At 46.0% G+C, this 22,726-nt stretch overlaps 1 protein-coding gene across 3 annotated transcripts; it reads left to right on the top strand.

Moving 5' to 3' along the window:
• Window positions 1-21,301, top strand: ELSPBP1 (epididymal sperm binding protein 1). 3 transcript variants are annotated; one of them, XM_045440753.1, is made up of 7 exons: window positions 1-88; window positions 5,998-6,088; window positions 11,961-12,098; window positions 15,535-15,681; window positions 17,403-17,561; window positions 19,544-19,708; window positions 20,811-21,301. In XM_045440753.1, exons 2-6 carry the CDS (start codon window positions 6,022-6,024, stop codon window positions 19,699-19,701), a joined length of 669 nt encoding a protein of 222 aa, XP_045296709.1. In that variant the 5' UTR covers window positions 1-88; window positions 5,998-6,021; the 3' UTR covers window positions 19,702-19,708; window positions 20,811-21,301. The 3 variants fall into 3 exon arrangements, with proteins under 3 accessions (XP_045296709.1, XP_045296708.1, XP_045296710.1); XM_045440752.1 differs by having other exon boundaries at window positions 3-150; XM_045440754.1 differs by having other exon boundaries at window positions 9-150; window positions 6,003-6,088.
• The last annotated feature ends 1,425 nt before the right edge of the window (window positions 21,302-22,726 follow it).

The raw sequence follows: 22,726 nt of genomic DNA, 5'->3' as shown, positions 1-22,726 counted from the left end.
AACCCTCTCTGGGGAAGCTGTGGTGTCTTCCTACCGACAGGTTGGGGCCAGAACAGTCGGGCCAGTCCCCAAATAATCCAGAGATTTGGTGAGCAGAACTTTAAAGAGGGCTCGTGGAGACAGCTAGGGCCAAGAAGGACTCTCTCAAAGGTACACCTCAACCTAGAAACTTGGGAGGGGTGTGAGAGGCGGGACCTGGGAGCTCCCACAGCAAGGAAGGAAGGTTTAGAACAGCATTGCCTCCTGGAGAAAATAAAACGTAAGCCATAAATATCATTGTAAGTTTCATAGTAGCCACGTTAAAAAAAAGAGAACAGGTGCAGTTTATTTTAATAATGTATTTCGTTGAACCTTGATAGCCAAAATACTATCATTTCACATATGATCAACACACAAAAAAATTAGTGAGATAATCACATTCTTTGCTTTTCCATACTTCCTCTTCAGATCCCAGTATTTTATGCTTACAACATGGGGCAATGAGAACTCACCACATTTCCAGTGCTCAAGAGCCATAGTGGCTGGTGGTCGCCATACTGGAGGGTGCAGTTATGGAGCTCTGTGAAAGAAAGGCCAGGGAAAGGGGGGAAGGAGGCTGTGGGGGCAGATTCCTTTCTCTGTAGAAACTCAAAGGCGTAGGTGGAGCCAGACCGTCTGACCAATGTAATGCTATGGAAGGCTGCCTGTACCCCAACTTTGGGGGAAAAGAGATGGAAGAAAAGAGAACTAACCTGGACAAACTGCCTATTAAATTCCTGGTAGTCAGCTACTATCTTCATGGTCCCATGAATATTTTTTGGCACCATTCCTCTAAGGTAAGGCTCACTCTGCCTGTTTCATGAAGGAGAAAGCTGAGATTCAGAGATCTTCCTGAGGTCCTGTCATTGCTCCCTCCAAAGACAGCCTGAATGCATAATAGAAGAGGTACATTTGCATGTTTGTGAGGGGGTCTCACACTGAGGTTTTGTTCCACACTTGGAGACATCTGCTGCCAAGGAGCAGAAGGACTCAGTATTTTCAAGCCACACTAAACTCCAAATGCCTAGGCCCATGAGCTCCTATAATTCCCACAATAGCTTCCATAGTTGGATTTTTATCTCCACTTCACAGATGAGAACTTGAAAACTGGAAATTGGAGAGGTGAAATGACCTTCCCAAGGCCACCCAGCAGATAAATGGGAGAGGTGGAGTTTGAACCTGGGTTGGTTGGGTGCCATTCTCTTCTCATGGCTCCATTGTGACATTTTTTGCTGAAGAGAATCAGTGAGTTGAGGCTGTAGGCTAAGCTGCCTCCTGGTGACCCTCTCAGCACCTTCATACCACCTGGTGTGGCTGTTCTCACTTCCCATGTTGGGTGATAGATATTTGTGCCTATGTCCCATCTCTGACTGTTGAAGCCAGAAATAATGTCCACTTCCTCTTGGTAGTTGCCCCAGTTCTACATGGATGGCAAGGTTCTAGAATACTTATTGGATGGATAGACAAAAAGTGGATGGTGGAAGAATGGATGGATGGATAGAAGGATGGAAGGAAGGCAGGCTGGATGAAAAGATGGATGATGGGTCAAAAGATGGATGAATGGGGGCGCCTGGGTGGCGCAGTCGGTTAAGCGTCCGACTTCAGCTCAGGTCACGATCTCGCTGTCCGTGAGTTCGAGCCCCGCGTCGGGCTCTGGGCTGATGGCTCAGAGCCTGGAGCCTGCTTCCGATTCTGTGTCTCCCTCTCTCTCTGCCCCTCCCCCGTCCATGCTCTGTCTCTCTCTGTCTCAAAAATAAATAAAACGTTAAAAAAAAAAAAAAAAAAAGATGGATGAATGGATGGATGGATGGATGGACGGATGGAAGGATGGATGGGTGGGTGACAGAAAGATAGATGAAAACAATATTAACAATGAAGAATATTATTAAGCAAGGAAAGCATTTACTAGAAGATAACATTTTCCGAAAAGTTTGGAGGACGATAAATAACAAAAAGTAAAGGAAAGAAGAAAATCAGAACATTTCCAAGATAAGTTTACTTAATGAATTAATTACTGAGAGCCTAGCATGGTGAAGAGAAGACTGGATGTTACTATCATCATCATCAATATTATCAGTCATCACCATCCTTAGCATTAATGGCCAACATTTATTGCGATCTTCCTTTATAGCAGACACCGTACTAAGTATTTTATATCTTTTGTTTAATTTGGTCCTTCCAACAAATGCGTGGAATAGGTATGATTCCCATTTTAAGGATGAGTGAGCTGTTAAGTGCCTTGCATAATTATTGTTTTTAATTATGAAATCGTGTACACCTATGGAGAAAAATTCAAATAGGGAGTCTTGCAATTATCCTTGATTGTTCATTCCCACTTCTCAGAGATCTTACCAGCCAACAATCTTGTGACAGTGGCAGGATGCCAGCCCCAACTACCCCACGGCCCAGGATAAAAGGTCCTCCACAGCATTCGAATGTGCCAGTGATCAAGGAATGACTTGGTCCTCACTTGAATGTTCCAGACGTGGGTGTCTGGCTGTTGAGGCTCACTTCACAGCTCAGTCATGGTCTTGAACCACCCCCAAATATTTTCTATTAATATCCATGGCTTGATCCAAGTAGGCTCATTAACATTCCAGACTATCGGTCCTTATCAACTTCTTACATTTGCACGGTGTCCTTCGTGGCACAAAGAAGCAAACCATGTAGATACCTGGGGGGAAGCATCCAGGTGGAGGGGAGAGTAAGTGTAAAGGCCCTGAGGTGTAAGTTAGCTCAGCCTGTGCTGGAAACAGCGAAGAGCCTAGTGCCGCTGGGGCAGATCAAGGGAGAACAGAGTGATAAGGAATGAGCTTGGAGGGGAAGGCCGCGGTATGGACTGTGGATTGTGTTATAAAAGTGACAGAGAAGTGTGTGGGAGTTAATGGATGCCACTTGTCCCCATTTTGATCTCTCCAGTGGCTTCTGTTTGCGTTTAGAATCTAAGGAAGGCTCTGTAGGGGTCCAGCACCATCCGCCTCGCCAAGTACCTCTTGGGCCTCGCTCCTCCCTGCTCGCACCTGTTCTGGTTGTTGTTTAAATACATGTCAGCTTTTTCTCTCATCTTGCCTCTCCTGCCCAGATGAGCCACCAAACCCCCTCCCCTGGCTCCCCTCACGCCTACATCCCACTCTTCCTGAGGGTCTGTTTACAAGTCATTTGCTTGGAAGAGCCTCGCCGGCCTCCTGTCACCTTGCCCCAGTTACTCTTTGTCTGTAGCCTTGGTCCTTCCCCTTCGTCACCGTGATCATGAGTAAGAGACACATGCTTGTCTCTGGTTTATTCCCTTCCTGTCTGCCTCCTTTGCAGGCAGCCCAGCCCCATGAAGGCAGGGGCAAGGCCTGTCTCCCACTCTGCTGTCTCTCATCCCCTAACCCTGCAGCCCACGCATTGTACAAGCTCAGGAAATATTTGTTTCTGAATGAATGCTTGAAAGCAAGCACCAAGACCCCTGTGGACAGGACAGGGGAGAGCCTGGAGGCCAGGACATCGGTGATGGAAAGTGACAACCATCTGGGGGATAGAAGGTGAAAGCCTGAGTTTGCAGGAGCAGGAGAGACAGAGAGAAGGTGATGCGTTCACGAAGCCATTCGGGAAGCAGAAGCCACAGGGTTTGATGACTGATAGGATGCTAGTGAGGAGAAAGCTTTACTGTTGGGGTGACAAATTGGGGGGTGGGGAAGAGCATTGTCTTAGCATTTATTTTCCGTGGTTCTGAAGGCTGGGAAGTCCAAGACTGTGGTACCCACAGATTCAGGGTCTGGTAAAATCCCATTTCCTGGTAGACAACCATCTTCTCACTGTGTCCTCACGTGGCGGAAGGGGCGAGGGGGCTCTTTGAGGTCTCTTTTACAAGGGCACTAGCCCCATTCATAACGTGTCAGCCTCATAACCTGATCACTCCCAAAGACCCCACCTCCTAATGCCAATACCTTGGAGGTTAGGATTCCAGCATATGAATTTGGGGGAGACACTTGAGGATCTGCCTCTTTTTTTTTTTTTTTTCAACGTTTATTTATTTTTGGGACAGAGAGAGACAGAGCACGAACGGGGGAGGGGCAGAGAGAGAGGGAGACACAGAATCGGAAACAGGCTCCAGGCTCTGAGCCGTCAGCCCAGAGCCCGACGTGGGGCTCGAACTCACGGACCGCGAGATCGTGACCTGGCTGAAGTCGGACGCCCAACCGACTGCGCCACCCAGGCTCCCCGAGCATCTGCCTCTTGATTTCAGCTCAGGTCATGATCCCAGGGTCATGGGATCGAGTCCCTCGTTGGGCTCTGTGCTGAGTGTGGAGCCTGCTTAAGATTCTCTCTCTCCCTCTGCCCGTGTTCCCAGCTCTCACTCTCTCTCTCTCAAATAAAAAAAAGGGGGGAGAATAAAATAGAATTTGACATTCAGAAGTTTGCCTGGAGAGCTCTGGTATGAACAAGGATTTGGGTGGACATTTCTGGACTACTTAGACAGTGTCCCACAGCAGCTGAGAGCCCAGTCTCTGGTGTTAGGTTGTTGGGGTTCAGCTAAAAGCCCCAGCACTTATGAAGTTTGTGATCCTCAGCAAGATGCTTAAGCTTTCTGTGCCTCAACTTCCCCAAATGCGTAATGGGAATTATATTAGTATCTCCCTCTTTGGGCTACTGTCAGGATCATAACGAATTTAGAATAGTGTATAGCACTCAATGAGTATTACCTGTTATTGTTTATGATCTCAGTTAATCATCATCACAAGCCTAAGTGGTAAGTAAGGTTAGCATCCCCATTTTTTTAGAGGAGGAAGCTGAGGCTTGGAGAACTTAAGTAACTTCCCAAGGTCACCCAGGTGGTAAATGGTGGAGTCAGGATTTCGGTCAGGACCAGCTAGTTTCTGCAGTTAGCCATGAGTAGGTGGGCAGTGAATGAATGAGATATCACTCAGGAAAAAGCAAGTTTAGGGCTTGGTGCTGTGGTTAAGAATAACAAGAGAAATCAGAAAGACATTCCAATGTGTAGCAGGAAGGCAAGTGAGAGAGTGTGTTCTGAGACGCGGGTGCTCAGTAATGCCACCTACCTGTTCAAGGACCTGAATCGATGGCTTTGGGATTTTTTTCCCCCAATGGACCATTCAGATTTGTTATTAAGAATTGGGGCCATCTGATGTCTTTCCTGAGCTGCCTTGATCTTTGCCTTAGTTACTCATAAACCCAACTAACAATTTACAATGGAAATGCCCTTTCACATCAGCATCTCATTGGACCCTCACAGCCTCTCCCGGAGGCAGGAATTATTAACCTACACTTCTGCAGGCGAGGGAACAAAGGCCCATAGGAGGGAAGCGGTTTATGAAGCTTGAGAACTCTGAAACTTGTGTAGACAGGTCTGCAGTGGAACCTGAGATCTGTCCCTTACCATCTGTGGTGTTTGGGCAAGTTACTCAACTTCCCAAACCGTGTTTTCACTCTACTGTAAAGCAAAAATAATCACCCCTGCTCCTTAGGTTGTTAGAAGTGGCATATAGTAGGCACTTAATAATTTGTAGCCAGGGGTGCCTGGGTGGCTCAGTCGGTTAAGCATCCGACTTCAGCTCAGGTCATGATCTTACAGTCTGTGAGTTCAAGCCCCGCGTCAGGCTCTGTGCTGACGGCTCAGAGCCTGGAGCTTGCTTCAGATTCTATGTCTCCCCCTCTCTCTCTGCCCCTCCCCTGCTCATGCTCTGTCTCTCTCTGTCTCAAAAATAAATAAAAACTTTAAAAAAATATTAAAAAAAAAATTCGTAGCCAGCAGTAGAAGCAGTGGTAGAAGCAGAACCTCAAGACAAAACCAGGTCACCAGTTCCAGCCCTGGGTTGTTGTGTCTCTGGAGAACAGCACATCTTTCTTTCCTGTAAGAGGGAGTTACTCTTCACTGCCCTCCGGGGATAGAAAGTAAAAGGGCATGACACCCAACCTGGCAGTTAGTGGAAGAGGAAGGGGCCCCGCGGGAGCAAAATTTTTGTTTTCCTTCAGTCCAGAAAGAAGAGGCCAGTTGCGATGAATCAATGGTCCAGTTACCTGCTGGGATGGATGACCTTCCTCTACATCTGGGAGACAAGTGGAGGTGAGGGTACTGGGCAATGTTGGGGAGGATTTGGAAACCGGAAAGAACGAATGGGCCAAAGTAAAGATTCCTGGATTCAGGTAGGGAGGAGATAGAGAGTCATCTGCTTCTGGACCACCTTGACTGTGGATAACTGAAACCATGGAAAGAGAGACCGTGGATAAGCCGGGACTGCTGTGCACCTTTTGAGGTGCTCAGCACGTGGTAGGGAAATGCGAATACGTTAACTGAAAGGGGTGGGGGCTCCATAATTCCAATGGACTGAGTCCTCAGACTGCAACTTGGACCCTCCCTTTCCACTCTTTTTCTTAAATCGAGGTAAAATGCACAGAACATAAAATTTCCCCTCTTAACCGTTTTGAAGTGCACAGTTCAGGAGAAGTACACCCACAGCGTTGTACAACCAATAGCCATGATACATCACCTGTACTCATTAAACAATGCACATTTCCCCCGCCCCCAGCCCCTGGAAACCACCAACCTGCTTTCCGACACCATGAATCTGACTGTTTTACATACCCCCACGAAAGTGGAATCAAACAATACTTGTCCTTTTGTGACTTTTATGTCCCTTAGCATAACGTCCTCAAGATTCATCCATTGTGTGGCCTGTGTCACAATTTCCTTTCCTTCTAAGGCTGAATAAATATTCCACTGTGTGTGTGATACATACTATGGACATACCACGTTTCGTTTATCCATTCATCCATGGATGGACTTGGATTGTTTCTACCTCTTGGCTGTTGTGAACAATGCTGCTGTAAACATTGGGTGTTACAAATACTTCGCGGGATATAACGAGGAGTGGAATTGTTGGGTCACATGGCAATTCTACGTTTATTTTATTTTATTTTATTTTTTGAGGAACTGCCATACTATTTTCCAAAGCAGCTGCACCATTTTGTATTCCCATCTACAGTGCAAAAGGGTTCCAATGTCTCCACATCCTTGTCAATACTTGTTGTTTTCTGTTTAAAAGAAAAAAAGTAGGGGCTCCTGGTCGGCTCAGTCGGTACAGCGTGTGACTCTTGATCTCGAGCTTGTGAGTTCGGGCCCCACATTGGGTGTAGAGATTACTTAAAAATGAAATCTTTAAAAATTTTTTAAATATTTTATTTATTTTTGAGACAGAGAGAGACAGAGCATGAGCGGGGGGAGGGGCAGAGAGAGAGGGAGACACAGAATCCGAAGCAGGCTCCAGGCTCCGAGCCCCCAGCACCGAGCCTGACACGGGGCTCAAATTCACAAACCGTGAGATCATGACCTGAGCCAAAGTCAGACGCTTGCCCGACTGAGCCACCCAGGTGCCCCTTAAAAATAAAATCTTTAAAAAAAAAAGTAGCCATTCTAGTGGATGTGAGCCTACGTTCTCAATACATCTAGGAATCTAAATTAACCACCTCAAGATGGTATGGTAAACATGGAAGGAGAACAAAGAGACATCCTGTGTCATAGTTCACTTAGGCTGTGACGAAACATTCTCCACAATTAAAATCCTTTTCTGCCTGATGAGCCCTCTCCCTTCAATAAGGCTCAAGAAACACTTGTTTTCATGCCCTTTAATTCCATGAAGTCCTTTTTGAATGACCACATTCTGTATTCCAGAAATTCCTAAGCTGAGGTCACTGGGCTAGCACTAGAGTTCATGAAACCCTGGCTCCGTATTTCAAAGGGTGTGTATTTATCAGGGTAGTGAGGATAGCTATTGTAACAGAGAAGCTCCAAACTATTAGCAGCTTAACACAAAACGTTTTATTTCTCGTTCCTACAAAGTCCAATGGGGAAGCATCTGGTTAGCAGGGATCCATGCACCTTCCACCGTGGGGCTCCACCATCCCCTAGGGTTCCAGGGTCCTCTGTGGATTCTTTGCATGGAGCTGGTAGACAAGGATCAAGAGTCTTATGATCTTGAAGGAGAAGGGTTTTTGTTTTTTGTTTTTTTGGGCCAGGAAGCGATACCCATCATTTTCTCCCACTTCCATTGGCCAGAACTCACAGGGTGCTTAGCTGCAAGGGAGTCTGGGAAATGTAGTTTTTAGCAGTACCTTTGAGAGGAAGATGAAGCTGGTTTTGAACACACAGCAGTCTCTGCCACAGGGATGTATGGACATTTTCCTAGAGAGAAGATCTGGGTTCTCAAAAGAACTGACAAGTCCTGAAAAGGCTAAGAAGCCACATTTTATTCAGACAAGGAACAATGCCAGCTTTTCCAGTTAGTGTCTCCTTCTGGTCATACCTTCCTGAGACCACATCCGTATTCCTGTGGTGAAACTTGGTATCCCTAAGTCTCCTCTGCACCTAGTTACGGACTAATTTATTCAACACACATTTGCCGAGTGGTTCCCGAGTGCCAGGCACTGTGCTATGGGCCAGAAACATAGCAATAAATAAAACTCATGCCCTGCTCTCGGGAGAGCTCACAGCAAATGGGAGTGATAGACACATAAGCAGATAATTATATTCTTTAAATATTCGGTAAGTACATTTATAGAGATCATCTCAGAGTATTATAAGAATGTGGAAGAGTATTAATCCAGGCTGAACCAAGTCGTATGGATGAGAAGCAGGGAGTAAAGCTAGGGACAAAGAAAAGAGCAGGATGAAGGGCATGAGCCAAACGCCGAAGCCGAGAAAGAACGTGGAGGAAGGTCGAGGAAATGTTAATCAGGCAGTGAGAACAGAGAGGTCAGCAGGGCCCGGATTATGGAGGATTTTAACCCAGTTGAGAAGATCAGACCATCTGCTGGATTACTTTGCAGATGGCTAATAGTATCTATTATGTGTTGGTTTGTACTAATAAGTCCCAAGGATAATTTTAATCCTGTGCACAGGGGCATCTGTCTGCCCTCCCCTCGCCACCAGCATCACACATACTGGTGGTGCCCATGAGTGAGCATTATTGATGACGATGGTGATGGTGATGATGACAGTTAGTGTTGGTCGAGGAACAGCCATGTTCCGGGTCCACTTCTAAACACTTTCCAGATATTAACTGGTTTCAACTTGGTCTTCAACCAAGACCACACAGTTCTGAGAGCCAGGGGTGGACAACACAATGTGACTTAAGGACCTCCACTTGCCTCAGCCCATTGGCAAAGCTCAAAGATGGCAGTCTGCCTTTTCTGCTGTCTCCCAGCCTCACCCCTGTGATGGCCCAGGTCAGATTATACAGGATAAGAATCTAATCCAGAGCAAGAGATGGAGGTTCCAGGTTGAAGACAGAGATGATGTCTGGTTCATCTGTATTAGTCAGTGGCTGACTAATGTCAGTGGCTGAACTCAGTAGGGTTCATGTCATCTAGAACTTCAGTGTGGATGTTTCATGGGAAGCCACTTGTGTTGTGATTCAGAGACACAGACCCCTTCTGTACTGAGGCTCCACCATCCCACAGGGCCTCAGCATACTTTGCAGCGTCCTCTTTCTCGGACTTTCTCAACCTGGGCACTGTGACATTTGGGGCCAGATGACCCGGTTCTGGGACGTGTGCATGGTAAGGTGTTTAGCAACATCTCCAGCCTCTACCCAGTAGGAACCAGTGGTGCAGCTTCCAGGTCGCCCCTCTCCCAGTTGTAACAACCCGAAATGTCTCCAAACATTGTCTAATGTCTCCTCCACTGAGAACCCCTGCTCTATGTCCAGCTGGAAGAGGAAGTAGGGAGCATAGGGTTCACCGGGGACTTTTCTAAGCAAGGAGCTGGAGAAGATAATTTCTACCCACATTGCATGAGTTGCAACTGAGTCACGTGGCCCCACCTATTAGAGAGGCTGGAAAATGGGTTCATTTCTACCCACATTCCATGAGTTGCAACTGAGTCACATGGCCCCACCTAACTGTTCAGCCGAAAAATGGGTTCTCGCTAGGAGTCCAGAAAGAAAAAAGAAGATAGGTTTGGTGAGTCCATGGAGGCTTTGCCTCACCATCTTTGGAACATGAGCACACACACACATGCACACACGTGTATGCACGCACATCCATAACCTATCAGAATATCTTAGTCATAGTATTCATAATTATGTCTTTGAGGGAGGGAGAAAAGAGGGAAGGAGGGAATGACATGATGAAGGCAGGGAGAAAAGCTGTGATCTTGGACCAGTAGATAAAAAAATGCTAGTTCTCATCCCAGTTCTGCTCAAAAAAGGGCGAAAAAAAGGTATTAAGTTGAAATGATTCCTTATCTTACATGGGTATTCACTTTCTCCTCCACAATGTGGGCTAGAATAGCATTTCTTTCCCTTTTTTTAAAATGTTTTATTTATTTTTCAGACAGAGGAGGGGCAGAGAGAGGGAGACACAGAATCTGAAGCAGGATCCAGGCTCCCAGCCGTCAGCACAGAGCCCGACGCGGGGCTCGAACTCACAAACTGCAAGATCATGACCTGAGCCTAAATCGGACACTTAACAAACTGAGCCACCCAGGCGCCCCACTTTTCCTTTTTTTTAAAAGTTTATTTATTTATTTTGAGAGAGAGAGAGAGAGAGAGTGGGGGAGGGGCAGAGAGAGAAAGAGAGAGAGAGACTCTCAAGCAGGCTCCACATTGTCAGTAAGGAGCCCGACTCAGGGCTCGAACTCACGAACCAAGAGATCATGATCTGAGCCAAAGTCTGATGCTTAACCAACTGAGCCACCCAAGCACCTGTAGAATAACATTTCTTAAGATGTGTTTCAGGGAGGGGTACCTGGGTGGCTCAGTCGGTTAAGTGCCGGCTTTGGCTCAGGTCATGATCTCACGGTTCATGAGTTCGAGCCCCACGCCAGGCTCTGTGCTGACAGCTCAGAGCCTGGAGCCTGCTTTGGATTCCATGTCTCCCTCTCTCTCCGCTCCTTCCCCACTTGTGCTCTGTCTCTCTCTGTCTCTCAAAAATAAATAAACATAAAAAAAAGGTGTGTTTCAGGGACCATTAGTCTCCAGCACTATTGAGGAGTGGGGGGAAAGGACCACTCAATATAGTCCGTATGCCTCCTGCTAATTCAACACTCATCTGCATACTGACCCTTCTGATGAGTCCTTTGTTAAAGAAATGGGTTTAACTTTCTTTCATGTGGCATTTTCTGAGCTCATTCCATTCTGTCAGTTCTTTCTGAAGCATCTACTATGAGCAAGTCACGATTCTAGGTTCTGAGGATACGTTGTGTCAAAGACAAAGTCCTGTCCTCACACAGAGGAATACAAAAAGTACCCCTCAGTATTTGCCACATCTGCATGCCACCAGCACTATCGTTTACCCAACCTTCTTGAAATGTACTCTTTAACACCTTTATCTTTAAAGAATAGTTAACATTAGCTCTGTAATCTGTAAGCGTTACTAACTTGCCATAAATAGAAATTGCACACAAAAGTAAATGCTATGAAAAGGAAATCTTATTCCTAAATTCTATTGGGTGCAACAATAAGGCTTTGAGCCTGGGTCCTGCCCTGTTTGTTGTTGTTAGAAAGGGAGATTATTAAAAATTAGAGGCATGGTAGAGAAATACTAGCATTAAATTGAAGTCTTCTCTTTTGTGTAATCGGAAGGATTGAAAAAAGCATTGAAATGTGAAATTGTTTTCTGGTCTGTGTTGCAGCATTATTTGACGTGTGTCGCTCCATTCCCTACTGTGATGTCATGACCCGAGAGTGTCTGGTGTGACATTGATGGTGCTCTAATGGTCTGGAGGAAAAATTTATTCCAGTTGCCTTTATGATTTATGAGACTCTTTCCCTGTGCTCTTGGTCTCCACGTAAACTGGACACACCCTTATTTGTCGCAAGAAAGTTGGATGCCAACACTGCATGTGTCACCTTCAGAACCGCCCACGAGAACCAAAGCGAGACTCACCCTTGGCTCATTCATTTGTGATGAAACCCTTCTATTTTGTCTCTGTCCTCCAGGTCAGAAGGATTCATGTGTGTTTCCCTTCGTCTACAAGGGGTCTACTTACTTCTCTTGTATCAAAACCAACAGTCTGTCCCCTTGGTGTTCGACAAAAGCCGTTTACGATGGGCAGTGGAAGTACTGTATGGAGGAGGGTGAGTGATGCCATGCTGTCCCCTCAGCCGACCTCCTCAAATGATGGATTATAAAAGAGAATGTGTGGATGTGTAGAATGTGATCATATTTTTGAAGACGAGTTACGACATCTGTGTGTGTGCATAGGAAGTGCGGAGGCCACATACGGGATGCTAACAATGGCTAATAATATGACAATGATAGTGTTAAAAATGGGGCTTTCTGAATGAAAGAGAGGTTACAGGGCCACAGGGAACCACTGTATTCTTTGTCTCTTTCTTAATTTTCTAAATTAATAAGGAAAAACAGACAACAAAGTGTAACAGAGAAGGGATTTGACAGACTCTGTTTGCTGCTTCTCAAAGCCCAAGACATTTTTGACAACTAGATGATTTCTAATTTTTCTGCACAGGACAAAAGGCATTTTGTTTGTTTTAACCAATATCCTGTTGTTGGACATTTTAATTGTTCCTACGAGCAGCCAGATTTTGAATATTTAGGATTTTCTTTTCATTTGTATCACTGTTCTTGACTCTCTTAGATCAAAGGCTCCCTTTGATAATAAGTATAACAACCCTTTTACTATACTGAAATAAAATGTATACATAACGTTACCTATTCCAAATTCATAATTTCAGAATAAATCAACACAATCCCTTAGCTGCAGTATAAGACAGAAATTAAACAAAGTAAATTGATAATAAAAAGCACCATGATCATAACTAACCTAAAAAGATATTAAAAGGTGGCCAGAGGCTCATACCTCCAAGCGGAATCTCTTTGATTATAAGAGCTAAAAATGACTACAAAGAAGCCCCATTACACTGGGGGTGGGGTGGGGAACAAAAAAAAACAACAATAAAAACAAAAACCCAAACTTGGAAGCAATACCACCTCTAGCTGAAAATATCGCTCTAGTTTAAATGATGCAAATCAGGATCTACTGGTTGAAATTGAATCCGAAAATTAGAAACAGACTTTTTTTTTTTTTTCTAGAAAAGAGGTCCCCAAACATGCTTAAGACACACAAGAGGAGACAAAACTCTGCCCAAAGTGCGGATACAGACACAATCAGGACTAGAGATTTAACAACCTGCATCTGATTAAACCTCTTTCAGCCAATCACAGAGGGCTCCTGTATAGATGGTTTGCCATTGGCATCGCCTCCCTCAGCCCTGGCTTCTGAACTAAGAACTGCTCTTTGGACCCCTAGTGGTGGGTTTCTCACCACCTGTGAACAGCCCTAATTCTTTCCCTCCCACTCCTCATGTAATCCACCAATTAGCCTGTTGGTTCTACCTTCAAAAATCGATTCTAGCTTCAGTTTCTGGGAAGGAGATGCCTCCACTGCTCCCATCCTTCTCCAAATCACCATCAGTTCTCCCCCCCAAATTTGTTAACTGGGCTCCTCAAATCCCCCCCCCCACCTCCTTCCAAATCAATTCCCCACACATCAGTCAAAGTAACCTTTTCGGAATGTGAAATCATGCAATGCTACTTCCCTGCTTGTGCTCCTGCATGGCTCACCAGCACACTTAGAAGAATATCCTGAGCCCGAAGAGCCAACACAATCTTGAGAAAGGAAAACAAAGCAGGAAGCATCACACTTCAGACTATATTACACATTATAGTAATAAAAACAGTATGGTATTGGCATAAAAACAGACACATGGATTAATGGAGCAGATTGAGAGCCCAGAAATAAACCCATGCATATATGGTCAATTAATTTATGACAAAGGAGCCAAGAATATGCAATGGGGAAAGAATGATCTCTTCAATAAGTGGTGTTGATAAAACTGGACAGCCACATACAAAAGAATGGAACTGGACCCCTCTCTTATGCCATACACAAGGGTCAACTCAAAATTATTAAAGACTTGAATCATAAGATGCAAAACCCCAGAACTCCGACAAGAAAACATGGGGCTAAGCTGGAAGACATCAGTCTTAGTGACGATTGTTTGGGTTTGACACCAAAATCAAAAGCAAAAATAAACAAGTGGCACTACATCAAACTACGAAGCTTCTGTGTAGCAAAAGAAGCCATCAATAAAATGATAAGGCAACGCATGGAATGGAAGAAAATATTTGCAAATAATATACCTGATAAGAGGTTAATATCTGGAACGTCCAAAGAAACTACAACTTGAGGAAAGGAGAAGGAGATGAAGAAGAAGAAGGAGAAGAAGAAGGTGGAGGAGGGGGAGGAGGAGATGAAGAAGAAGAAGAAGAAGAAGAAGAAGAAGAAGAAGAAGAAGAAGAAAGAGAAGGAGGAGAAGGAGAAGGGGAAGGGGAAGAAGAAGGAGAAGAAGAGGAAGAAGGAGAAGGAGAAGAAGGAGAAGGAGAAGAAGAGGAAGAGGAGGAAGGAGAAGGAGAAGGGGAAGAAGAAGGGGAAGGAGAAGAAGAAGAAGAAGAAGAAGAAGAAGAAGAAGAAGAAGAAGAAAGAAGAAGGAGGAGGAGGGGGATGAGGAGGAGGAGGTGGGAGGAGGGGGTGGAGGGAGAGGAAGGGAAGAAGAAGGAGAAGGAGACACCTCACCTTGGTCTGCAAAGCTCTATAAGACCTTGCCCTTCTCTGTCCTCACCTTCTTCCACTCCCTTCCTTGCCTGATGAGCTCCAGCTACACTGGCTGTCATGCTTCTTGAATATTCTGAACTCCTTCCTGTCTTGAACCCTTCCCACTTTTATTCCCTCTATCTGGACCTCAATTCCTCCCAATTTTTGCATGGCTGGCTTCTCCACATTGTGCAAGCTTCTGCTCAAGTGCCACCTGCTCAAGGAAGACTTCCCTCATCCCTTCATCTATGACAACCCCTCCCTCACCTCCAAATGACCCTGATTCCCTCACTGAGTGTGAGTAAATCCACCCACTATAAACATAATGTCCAAAACGATATTTTTTGTACTATTTGTGGTGGGAAATTCAATCTATGAAAGTTGCAATAAGGCACCAGCACCTGGATGATAATGTTACTATATTTTACTTCACTGATATTTGACTTTTTTTCAGTAATGGCAACTTTTTTTTTTTTTTTTTTTTTTTTTTTTTTTTTTTGTATGCCAAGATCTTGACTTCACCTGTTGGTCGTAAACCATCAAAATTCTTTGTCTTGACTTGATTCCTACAGGTCTGTTGGTGATTCTAAGAGACTCATTTTTAAGACACTGAGTATATTAAGTTTGTTCAGCAGGTTGGGGGGCGGCATTGTTGAGGTTGGGAACCCTGCTGGGGGAAGCTTTGAGCATGAAAGTACACAAGTAGGCTTTCTTTACAACATGCTTATTAAAATGAATGAATAAAATATCTTTAAAACTTGATGCTTGTCCTGTACTTTTGTAGCTGATGGACGGATGGATGGATAGATCGATGGATGGATGGATGGATGGATGGATGATTGAATGACTGTTCTGTGAATGACTAAAGTCAAACCACTCACAGACTCCTTTCCATACAGATTACCCACGATGCATCTTCCCCTTCATCTATCGAGGAAGGTACCATAACAACTGCATCACAGAGGGTGGCTTCTTCAGAAAGCTGTGGTGTTCCGTCACCTCCAGCTTTGATGAGAAGCAGCAGTGGAAATACTGTGAAACAAATGGTAAGGCACTGGGGCAGGGATGGGGGTTTTGGTGGGGAGGCGGGTGGGGGAGAGCAATGATCATTCTGAGGGGATGGTGGCATGGGGGAGAGCAGAGCATTGAGAGCAATACTTCTAGGAACTAAGTGTGTTCTTGGAGAATACATTAGGACAACCACAGGAGACAGCAATGTCCTAAGGCCATGTTCCCCCGAGTGCCTAATGTCAGCATGGAAAATCTAGTTGTCCTAAGAACCAATACCATGGGCTGCAGTCCTGACATTGGTTTTCAACTATTTCTGTTGCTAGACTTGGCAATACGTGGATTCACCCAGTGCTGGACCCTACCTGCATTTCAAAGTGGCTTCACATGTCATCTTAATTCTATGCCTACTCTTATTCTTTAAAAAAATTTTTAATGTTTATTTATTTTTGAGAGAGACAGAGTGTGAACAGGGGAGGGGCAGAGAGAGGGAGACACAGAATCCAAATCAGGCTCTGGGCTCTGAGCTGTCAGCACAGAGCCTGATGTGGGGCTTGAACTCACGAACTGTGAGATCATGACCTGAGCCGAAGTCGGGTGCTTAACCGACTGAGCCATTCAGGTGCCCCTTAACTTATTCTTTTTAAAAATGTTTATTTTGAGACAGAGAGAATGAGCATGAGTGAGGGAGGGGCATAGAGAGAGGAGAGAGAGAGTATCTCAAGCAGCCTCCATGCTATCAGTGCAGAGCCTGATGCAGGACTGGATTCCATGAATTGTGAGATCATGACCTGAGCTGAAATCAAGAGTCAGATGCATAACTGAGTGAGCCACCCAGGCATCCCTACTCTCAGCTTTTTTTAAAATTTTTAATGTTTATTTTATTTTTGAGACAGAGAGAAACAGAGCATGAGTAGGGGAGGTGCAGAGAGAGAGAGGGAGACACAGAATCCAAAGCAGGCTCCAGGCTCTGAGCTGTCAGCACAGAGCCTGATGCGGGGCTTGAACCCACCAACTGTGATATCATGACCTGAGCCGAAGTCGGATGCTTAACCGACTGAGCCACCCACGCGCCTCTACTCTTAACTTCTTAAGGACCTCCATTCATTCGGGAGCCCTCTCTGTATTAGACTCTATATACCACATCCCATTGAATGTTTCCATAGAAGCCCTATGAGATACTATTTTTTCCACATTCAATAAGTGGTCGCAGTAAAGTTAAATCCTGTCCAAGGTCACACTCCTAGGTGATGTCAGAGTTAGGATTTGAATACAAGTCCATATGGCTCTGATGCCCCTGCTCCCTCACCAAGCAGTGTTGCCTCCATTGAGATGAAAATTCACGTGAGGCACCTATCCATGAGCACACTTATTCCTGCTAAAGCCTTATTTATGTTTATCCCTTAGCACTCAAAAAACCATAATGCCATATAAAACCTTGAATTTTATCTTTGTCGTAGCCATCCATCACTTGTATCCTTAACCCTAAACCAACGTTAACCTTAGATCTCACGATAACTCTGTTGATGAAGCCTGCAGAGCAACTCTGTTGTAAATGGTGTGGTTGTTGATGGCTTGGGTTCTCACTTACACGCAAAGTGGATGGAAATAATAACATCACCAGGAACTGAACTGGAGCATGTTCAATGTCGTGTTGCCTTTCCTGAGATAAAGCATGGCGCCTACTTGATGCATGATACATGGAAGCTCTTTTTGTTATCTCTTCTTGTCCCTGTGACCTTTCCATCATTATTTTCAGAGTATGGGGGAAATTCTTTCAGCAAGCCCTGTGTCTTCCCCTCCGTCTACAGAAATAGCATGATCTTTGAATGCATTGAGAGTGAAAGCAACAGACTGTGGTGCCCGACCACGGAGAACATGGATGAGGACGGGAAGTGGAGCCTCTGTGCCGACACTAGTAATATGGGGAAGGGGGCTGGGTGGACATAGGCAGACTCCTTCACTCAATTACCCAGCAAACACTGACTCCAGCCCTACTGTGTGCCAGCCACTGTGCTGGGCGGTGGGCATGTGGTGATGAGTAAGACGGAGTCCCACCCTCATGGATATCTGATGAGCAAATAGCATGAAAAATACGATAGCGTGATGGGCAAGATGTGGGCCGCTTAAGATCCAAGAGAAAGGGGTCAATATAAGGTTTTCAAAATGTGAAACACCTAAGTACTTGCTTGCACAAACATAGAGTAAATCCACGCTAAGATTTAAAAAAAAAAATTGCTAATAAGGGAATAACAAGGATAGCGAAGCCAGTTCGAGGGACATTTTAAGAACTACATAAAGTCAGTGAAAAGAATGCTGAGCTGAAGCAAGATTGTTATGTTAGCCATCCAATCTGGTAACACCTAAAGGGCAATCAAGGGACGCCTGGCTGGCTCAGTTGGTGGAGAATCCAACTCTTGGTCTCAGGGTCATGAGTTTGAGCCCCACGTTGGATATGGAGCCTCCTTAAATACATACATACATACATACATACATACGTATGTAAATACATAAATAAAAATAAAATAACACAAAGGGCAATCAAACCTTTGGGATTGTCTACCAGACAGAAATTATCAGCATCTCTACCAAACAAAAATCATTCACAATGTATCAATCTTTTACAAGTTACAGAGTTGGGGCCTCCAATCAATAGCAGGTAGTAAGTCAGATAAAGTTCTATTTCCCTAGAGCAGGGGCCTGCAAACTCTCTCCTGCCTATGAGCTAAGTCTGGGCCAATGTTTCTCTTGGCCCCCAACCCAACTTTCTACACAGTCGAAAAAAGTCCAAAGAAGGATCCTATTTTGTGACGGGCAAAAATTATATGAAATTCAAATCCCAGGGCCCACATATAAAGACCGAGGCTGTATGAGGCACGAAGCTAAAAATAACTACCATCTGGCCCTTTCTAGAAAAAGTTTGCTGACACTGACCTAGAGAACCAGATGGCCCTTAGGGACTGTTTAGACAGTGCTTTAGGAGGACATAAGGTCAGGATCTTTTGACCCCAATTGTGTGCTTTGGATAATTTTGTTAACAAAGGAAAACAAGTGTACATTTGGTGGGTGATCAGGGAAGAAGCCCACGAGGAAGAAAAATAGAACATTTCTCTGTAAATGTAACCTGATGGGTCCCCATAAAGGACATCCCAGGCGGCCTGGACTTCAGGACCCTGGACAGCTCTTCAGCACTAGGCGCGTTTTGCTCGAGAGCTGCGCCGCACAAGCCCGGCCCGTATTGATGTGGGTTCCAAATCCACTTCAGCGAGTGGAGAATTCGCACATTCAGGATCTGTGAATGAAGACGACTCCCTGTAAGATGTCCTCTCCGCGCTTCCCACTTGCCTCCCTGGCTCCCCTGCTGACATGACGCTGTCTTCCTCTCTCCCACTGCCAGGACCCCTTGTGTGTTCACGCTGCCCTTGTGCCCCATTTCCACACCCCACAGAGCTAAACTCAAATAGCTTCCCAGGGAAGAAAACCCCTCTGGCATTTAGGATTAAGTCAGTATTTCCTTCCTTTAATGGGAGTCTCTGAGCAGACCCATGGGCCATGTGGACCCAGTTTTTATTTAAACAATTTTTAATGTTTATTTATTTTTGAGAGAAAGAGAGAGAGCGCGCACTCACCCGCGAGCAAGCGGGGGAGGGGCAGAAAGAGAGGGAGACACAGAATCTGAAGCAGGCTCCAGGCTCCACACTCTCAGCTCAGAGCCCGACACGGGGCTCGAACCCACGAACTGTGAGATCATGACCTGAGCCAAAGTCAGACACTTAACCGACTGAGCCACCCAGGTGCCCCGACCCAGTTTTGATTTTAGAGGGGGCTCTGAAGTCTAAGCCTTCACCACAGCATCAAGGCACAGGGGTAACCACTTTCCTATCCCCTTCTACTCCCTAGGAATTTCTTCACTGGTTCCTGGCTTTCCCTGCCACTTCCCATTCAACTACAAAAACAAGAATTATTTTAACTGTACCAGCAAAGGATCGAAGCACAACCTTACGTGGTGTGCAACCTCTTACAACTATGACCAGGACCACACCTGGGTGTACTGCTGATGCAAAGGTGAGGTGCATAGCATACCTGGGCAATGCCGCTGTGAAGGTGACATCCGTCCCTTCCAGCACGGTTCGCTGGGGTTGCCAGCAAGGTGAGCTCCCTGTCCGAGAGATGAGGTGAAGTGGGGGTGGGGGAGGGACGGGGACAGCTTCCCAGATTAGTAAGAGGTGGATGAACCATTTTGGATCCAGAAAGGTGCCATGCCAAGTGTTAGGTCTGGGAAGCCTTGGGTGTGCAAAGTAGGAGAATGGAATTTCTCAAACTGGGGCGTGAGAAGGAAAGATGACCTTGAAAGGAGATGACCAGGACTTCACTGGGCCCCAAAAGCCATGCACCAGGTTATTGACCTGCTACCCACTGAGTAGCCAACAGAGAAAAAGGTAGGGTTCAGTTCTCCTCCTCGTTGCATGGATCCTTCCCCCACCTCTGCATGTAAGTCCTCAACTCTCTCCACAGGACCAACTTCTGTCTCCCTTCCAGTCTTTTCTTCTGATTTCAGTATTCTCCCCAGACCCCCTGTGTGGGTCCACTGACCTAATCACTCAGGATGTCTGGGATTTAACAAACAGAACCCTTTCATCAGATATGTGGATGGCTCTGGTGTTTCTGGCAATATTTGCCCTTATGATGCATGTGGCTTAGGGATGACACCAAACTTAGTGATTCCTCCCGAATTTTGCCTTGGCCATCAAAATCATCTTCCCGGAACAGAAGAGAGGCAACAGAATAGGTCTGGGGCTCTGGGTACCATCTTAACAGGGTGGGTATTAAAAATCACCCATAAGTCATCCCCAGGCTTGGCTAGAATGAAGAACATTCTTAGTGCCCAGCCTCTGACTCTTGTCCACCAGAGCACAACTCTCTCCTTTGGGTCCCTCTTTCAGCAAGTCTAATACAGTAGAGGTGAGGTTAAGGTGCTCAGGGTTCAGTGGCTTATCGGCCGCCATGAGCCAGGTGAGGGACAGGGGTAGGTCTAACCACTCTTGGCTCGGCCACCTCCTCTTCTGACTCAGTCTTGGAAGCCAATGCAATACTTTTTTATTCACATCACACTTTGAGTCAGTGCACACTTGTCACCTGAATGCTGGCTTTTGATTCTATTTTCAAGGGGAGGAGAAACATCTTCAGAGGAAGACGGACATACCAAGTGTGGAACCTGCTTCATCTTTTCCTTTCGAGCTTAATCACCTTTAGAAATACCTTGTCCGCCATTTTGCTTAATCACTTGGTCCTTTGTGAAGAACAGAGGGGGGAATTGTGGCCTAAACACCAGTAAAGGAGCCCACAGTTAACCCCCCATGGGGCTGCCTTTGTGCTTCCTGGAATGGGATTCGGTGAGGGACCTGGAATGCATGGTGAATCTCCTGGTAGGAGGTCAGATTCTCAGCCCAAGGGCCCCTTGGAAGGAACTGCATCCTGCTATCTCTTTCCTGGAAACCATAGATTTGGGTGGAGCATTTTTAGGTACTTATGAAATCATTAATAAATAAATTAGTAAGTAAACATAGGGTAGAAAGTTCATTGCAAGGGGGCCCCTGGGTGGCTCAGTCGGTTAGGGGTCCGACTTCGGCTCTGGTCATGATCTTGCGGTCCGTGAGTTCAAGCCCCGCATCGGGCTCTGTGCAGACAGCTCAGATTTGGATTCTGTGTCTCCCTCCCTCTCTGCCCCTCCCCACTCACACTCTGTCTTTCTCTCTCTAAAAAATAAATAAACATTAAAAAAGGGGGAAAAAAAGGAAAAGAAAATTCATTGCAAGGCTACCTCAACTATTCCTTCCCCATGCCCATGGCAGACATGAGTAATTGATTACAGAATCTGCTTCCCTGTGAGCCCAGAATCATCCTTGTGTTATTATTGTTCGTTTCCCCTCCCCTTCCCCCCTCCTCCTCTTTCATGAAACCCTCTAAGCAACTGCTACCCCTACCCCACACTGCATGCAGACATCAGGAATAGATTTTCACCATTCAGCCTCATTGGGTACCAATCTGATTGTCTGAAATGAGGTTGCAGAGACATTCGAGAAGCCTGAAGATCCCATGGCAGATCTTTTTTTTTCCACTGTAGATCAAGACCAACCAGATGACCCATCCTTCCTTAATCACATACAAACAGGCCACAGGAAACCTGGCTCTCCTGCCCCCAGCTGCCACACAAGACTTCAGAGACAGACAGACATACTTCCCTTCCCTCACAAACTTTCCACCTCTGCCCCCTCAACCCAGGCACAGCCCTGTTCTTGAAGCTACCACGCTGACTCCAGCCTCGGTGTCTTGCTTGTGTGGACTCCCCCTTCCCTGGTCTCTGCTGAGCCACTCAGTGTTGGAGATGGAGATGTGTCCCCGGATCCCCCTTCTGCAGAGGACCTGCCCAGCTCTGGCCAATGCTGTCTGCAGGCAGTCGTCAGCCATCAGTCCCAAATCAGGGATGTCCTCAGCTATGGAGTAACCTCCCTCGTGCAAGGTCATGCTCGTCCCAGGGCAGCCTGTGTGCAAGTGTTGACTGAGGGCAGGTTAAAAGTTCAGCCAGTTCAACCCCAGGGGGACAAGTCAGAAGAGCTAGGTCAGGAGTTTCTGTGGGCTCAGCTGCAATGTGTGAGTTTGCATTCCGGTCCCTTCCCCAGGTACCGAACCTAAGGACACTCCTTGATAAACCTCCTGCATACTCAGAGGAGGGATGCTGGGAACCCAACCTGAGATAGCCCATCATTAAGAAATGTCATTTCTGGGGGTGTCTGCCTGGCTTGGTTGGTAGAGCGTGTGATGCTTGATCTTGGGGTCATGAGTTCAAGCCCCATGTTGGGAGTAGAGATTACTTAGAAAAAACAAGAACTTAATAGTCATGGGGACCCTGGGTGGCTCAGTCAGTTAAGCATCCGGCTCTGGCTCAGGTCATGATCTCACTGCTCGTGAGTTTGAGCCCCGTGTCAGGCTCTGTGCTGACAGCTTGGAGCCTGGAGCCTGCTTCTGATTCTGTCTCTGTCTCTCTGCCCCTCCCCTGCTCGTGCTCTCTCTCTCTCTCTCTCA

Source organism: Leopardus geoffroyi, chromosome E2 (assembly GCF_018350155.1).
Source record: "Leopardus geoffroyi isolate Oge1 chromosome E2, O.geoffroyi_Oge1_pat1.0, whole genome shotgun sequence".
In the NCBI taxonomy this organism is placed as follows: Eukaryota; Metazoa; Chordata; class Mammalia; order Carnivora; family Felidae; genus Leopardus; species Leopardus geoffroyi.
The sequence above is the reverse complement of the archived record's forward strand: the minus strand, read 5'-3'. Positions and strand labels throughout refer to the sequence as shown.

What these genes read in the sequence shown, in the direction of transcription:
- ELSPBP1 (XM_045440753.1), top strand. Translation starts at nt 6,022, where the DNA reads ATGAATCAATGGTCCAGTTACCTGCTGGGATGGATGACCTTCCTCTAC. An exon ending in CATCTGGGAGACAAGTGGAG is followed by an intron (nt 6,089 to 11,960) that starts GTGAGGGTACTG and finishes TCTGTCCTCCAG; the next exon opens with GTCAGAAGGATTCATGTGTG. An exon ending in GAAATACTGTGAAACAAATG is followed by an intron (nt 15,682 to 17,402) that starts GTAAGGCACTGG and finishes CATTATTTTCAG; the next exon opens with AGTATGGGGGAAATTCTTTC.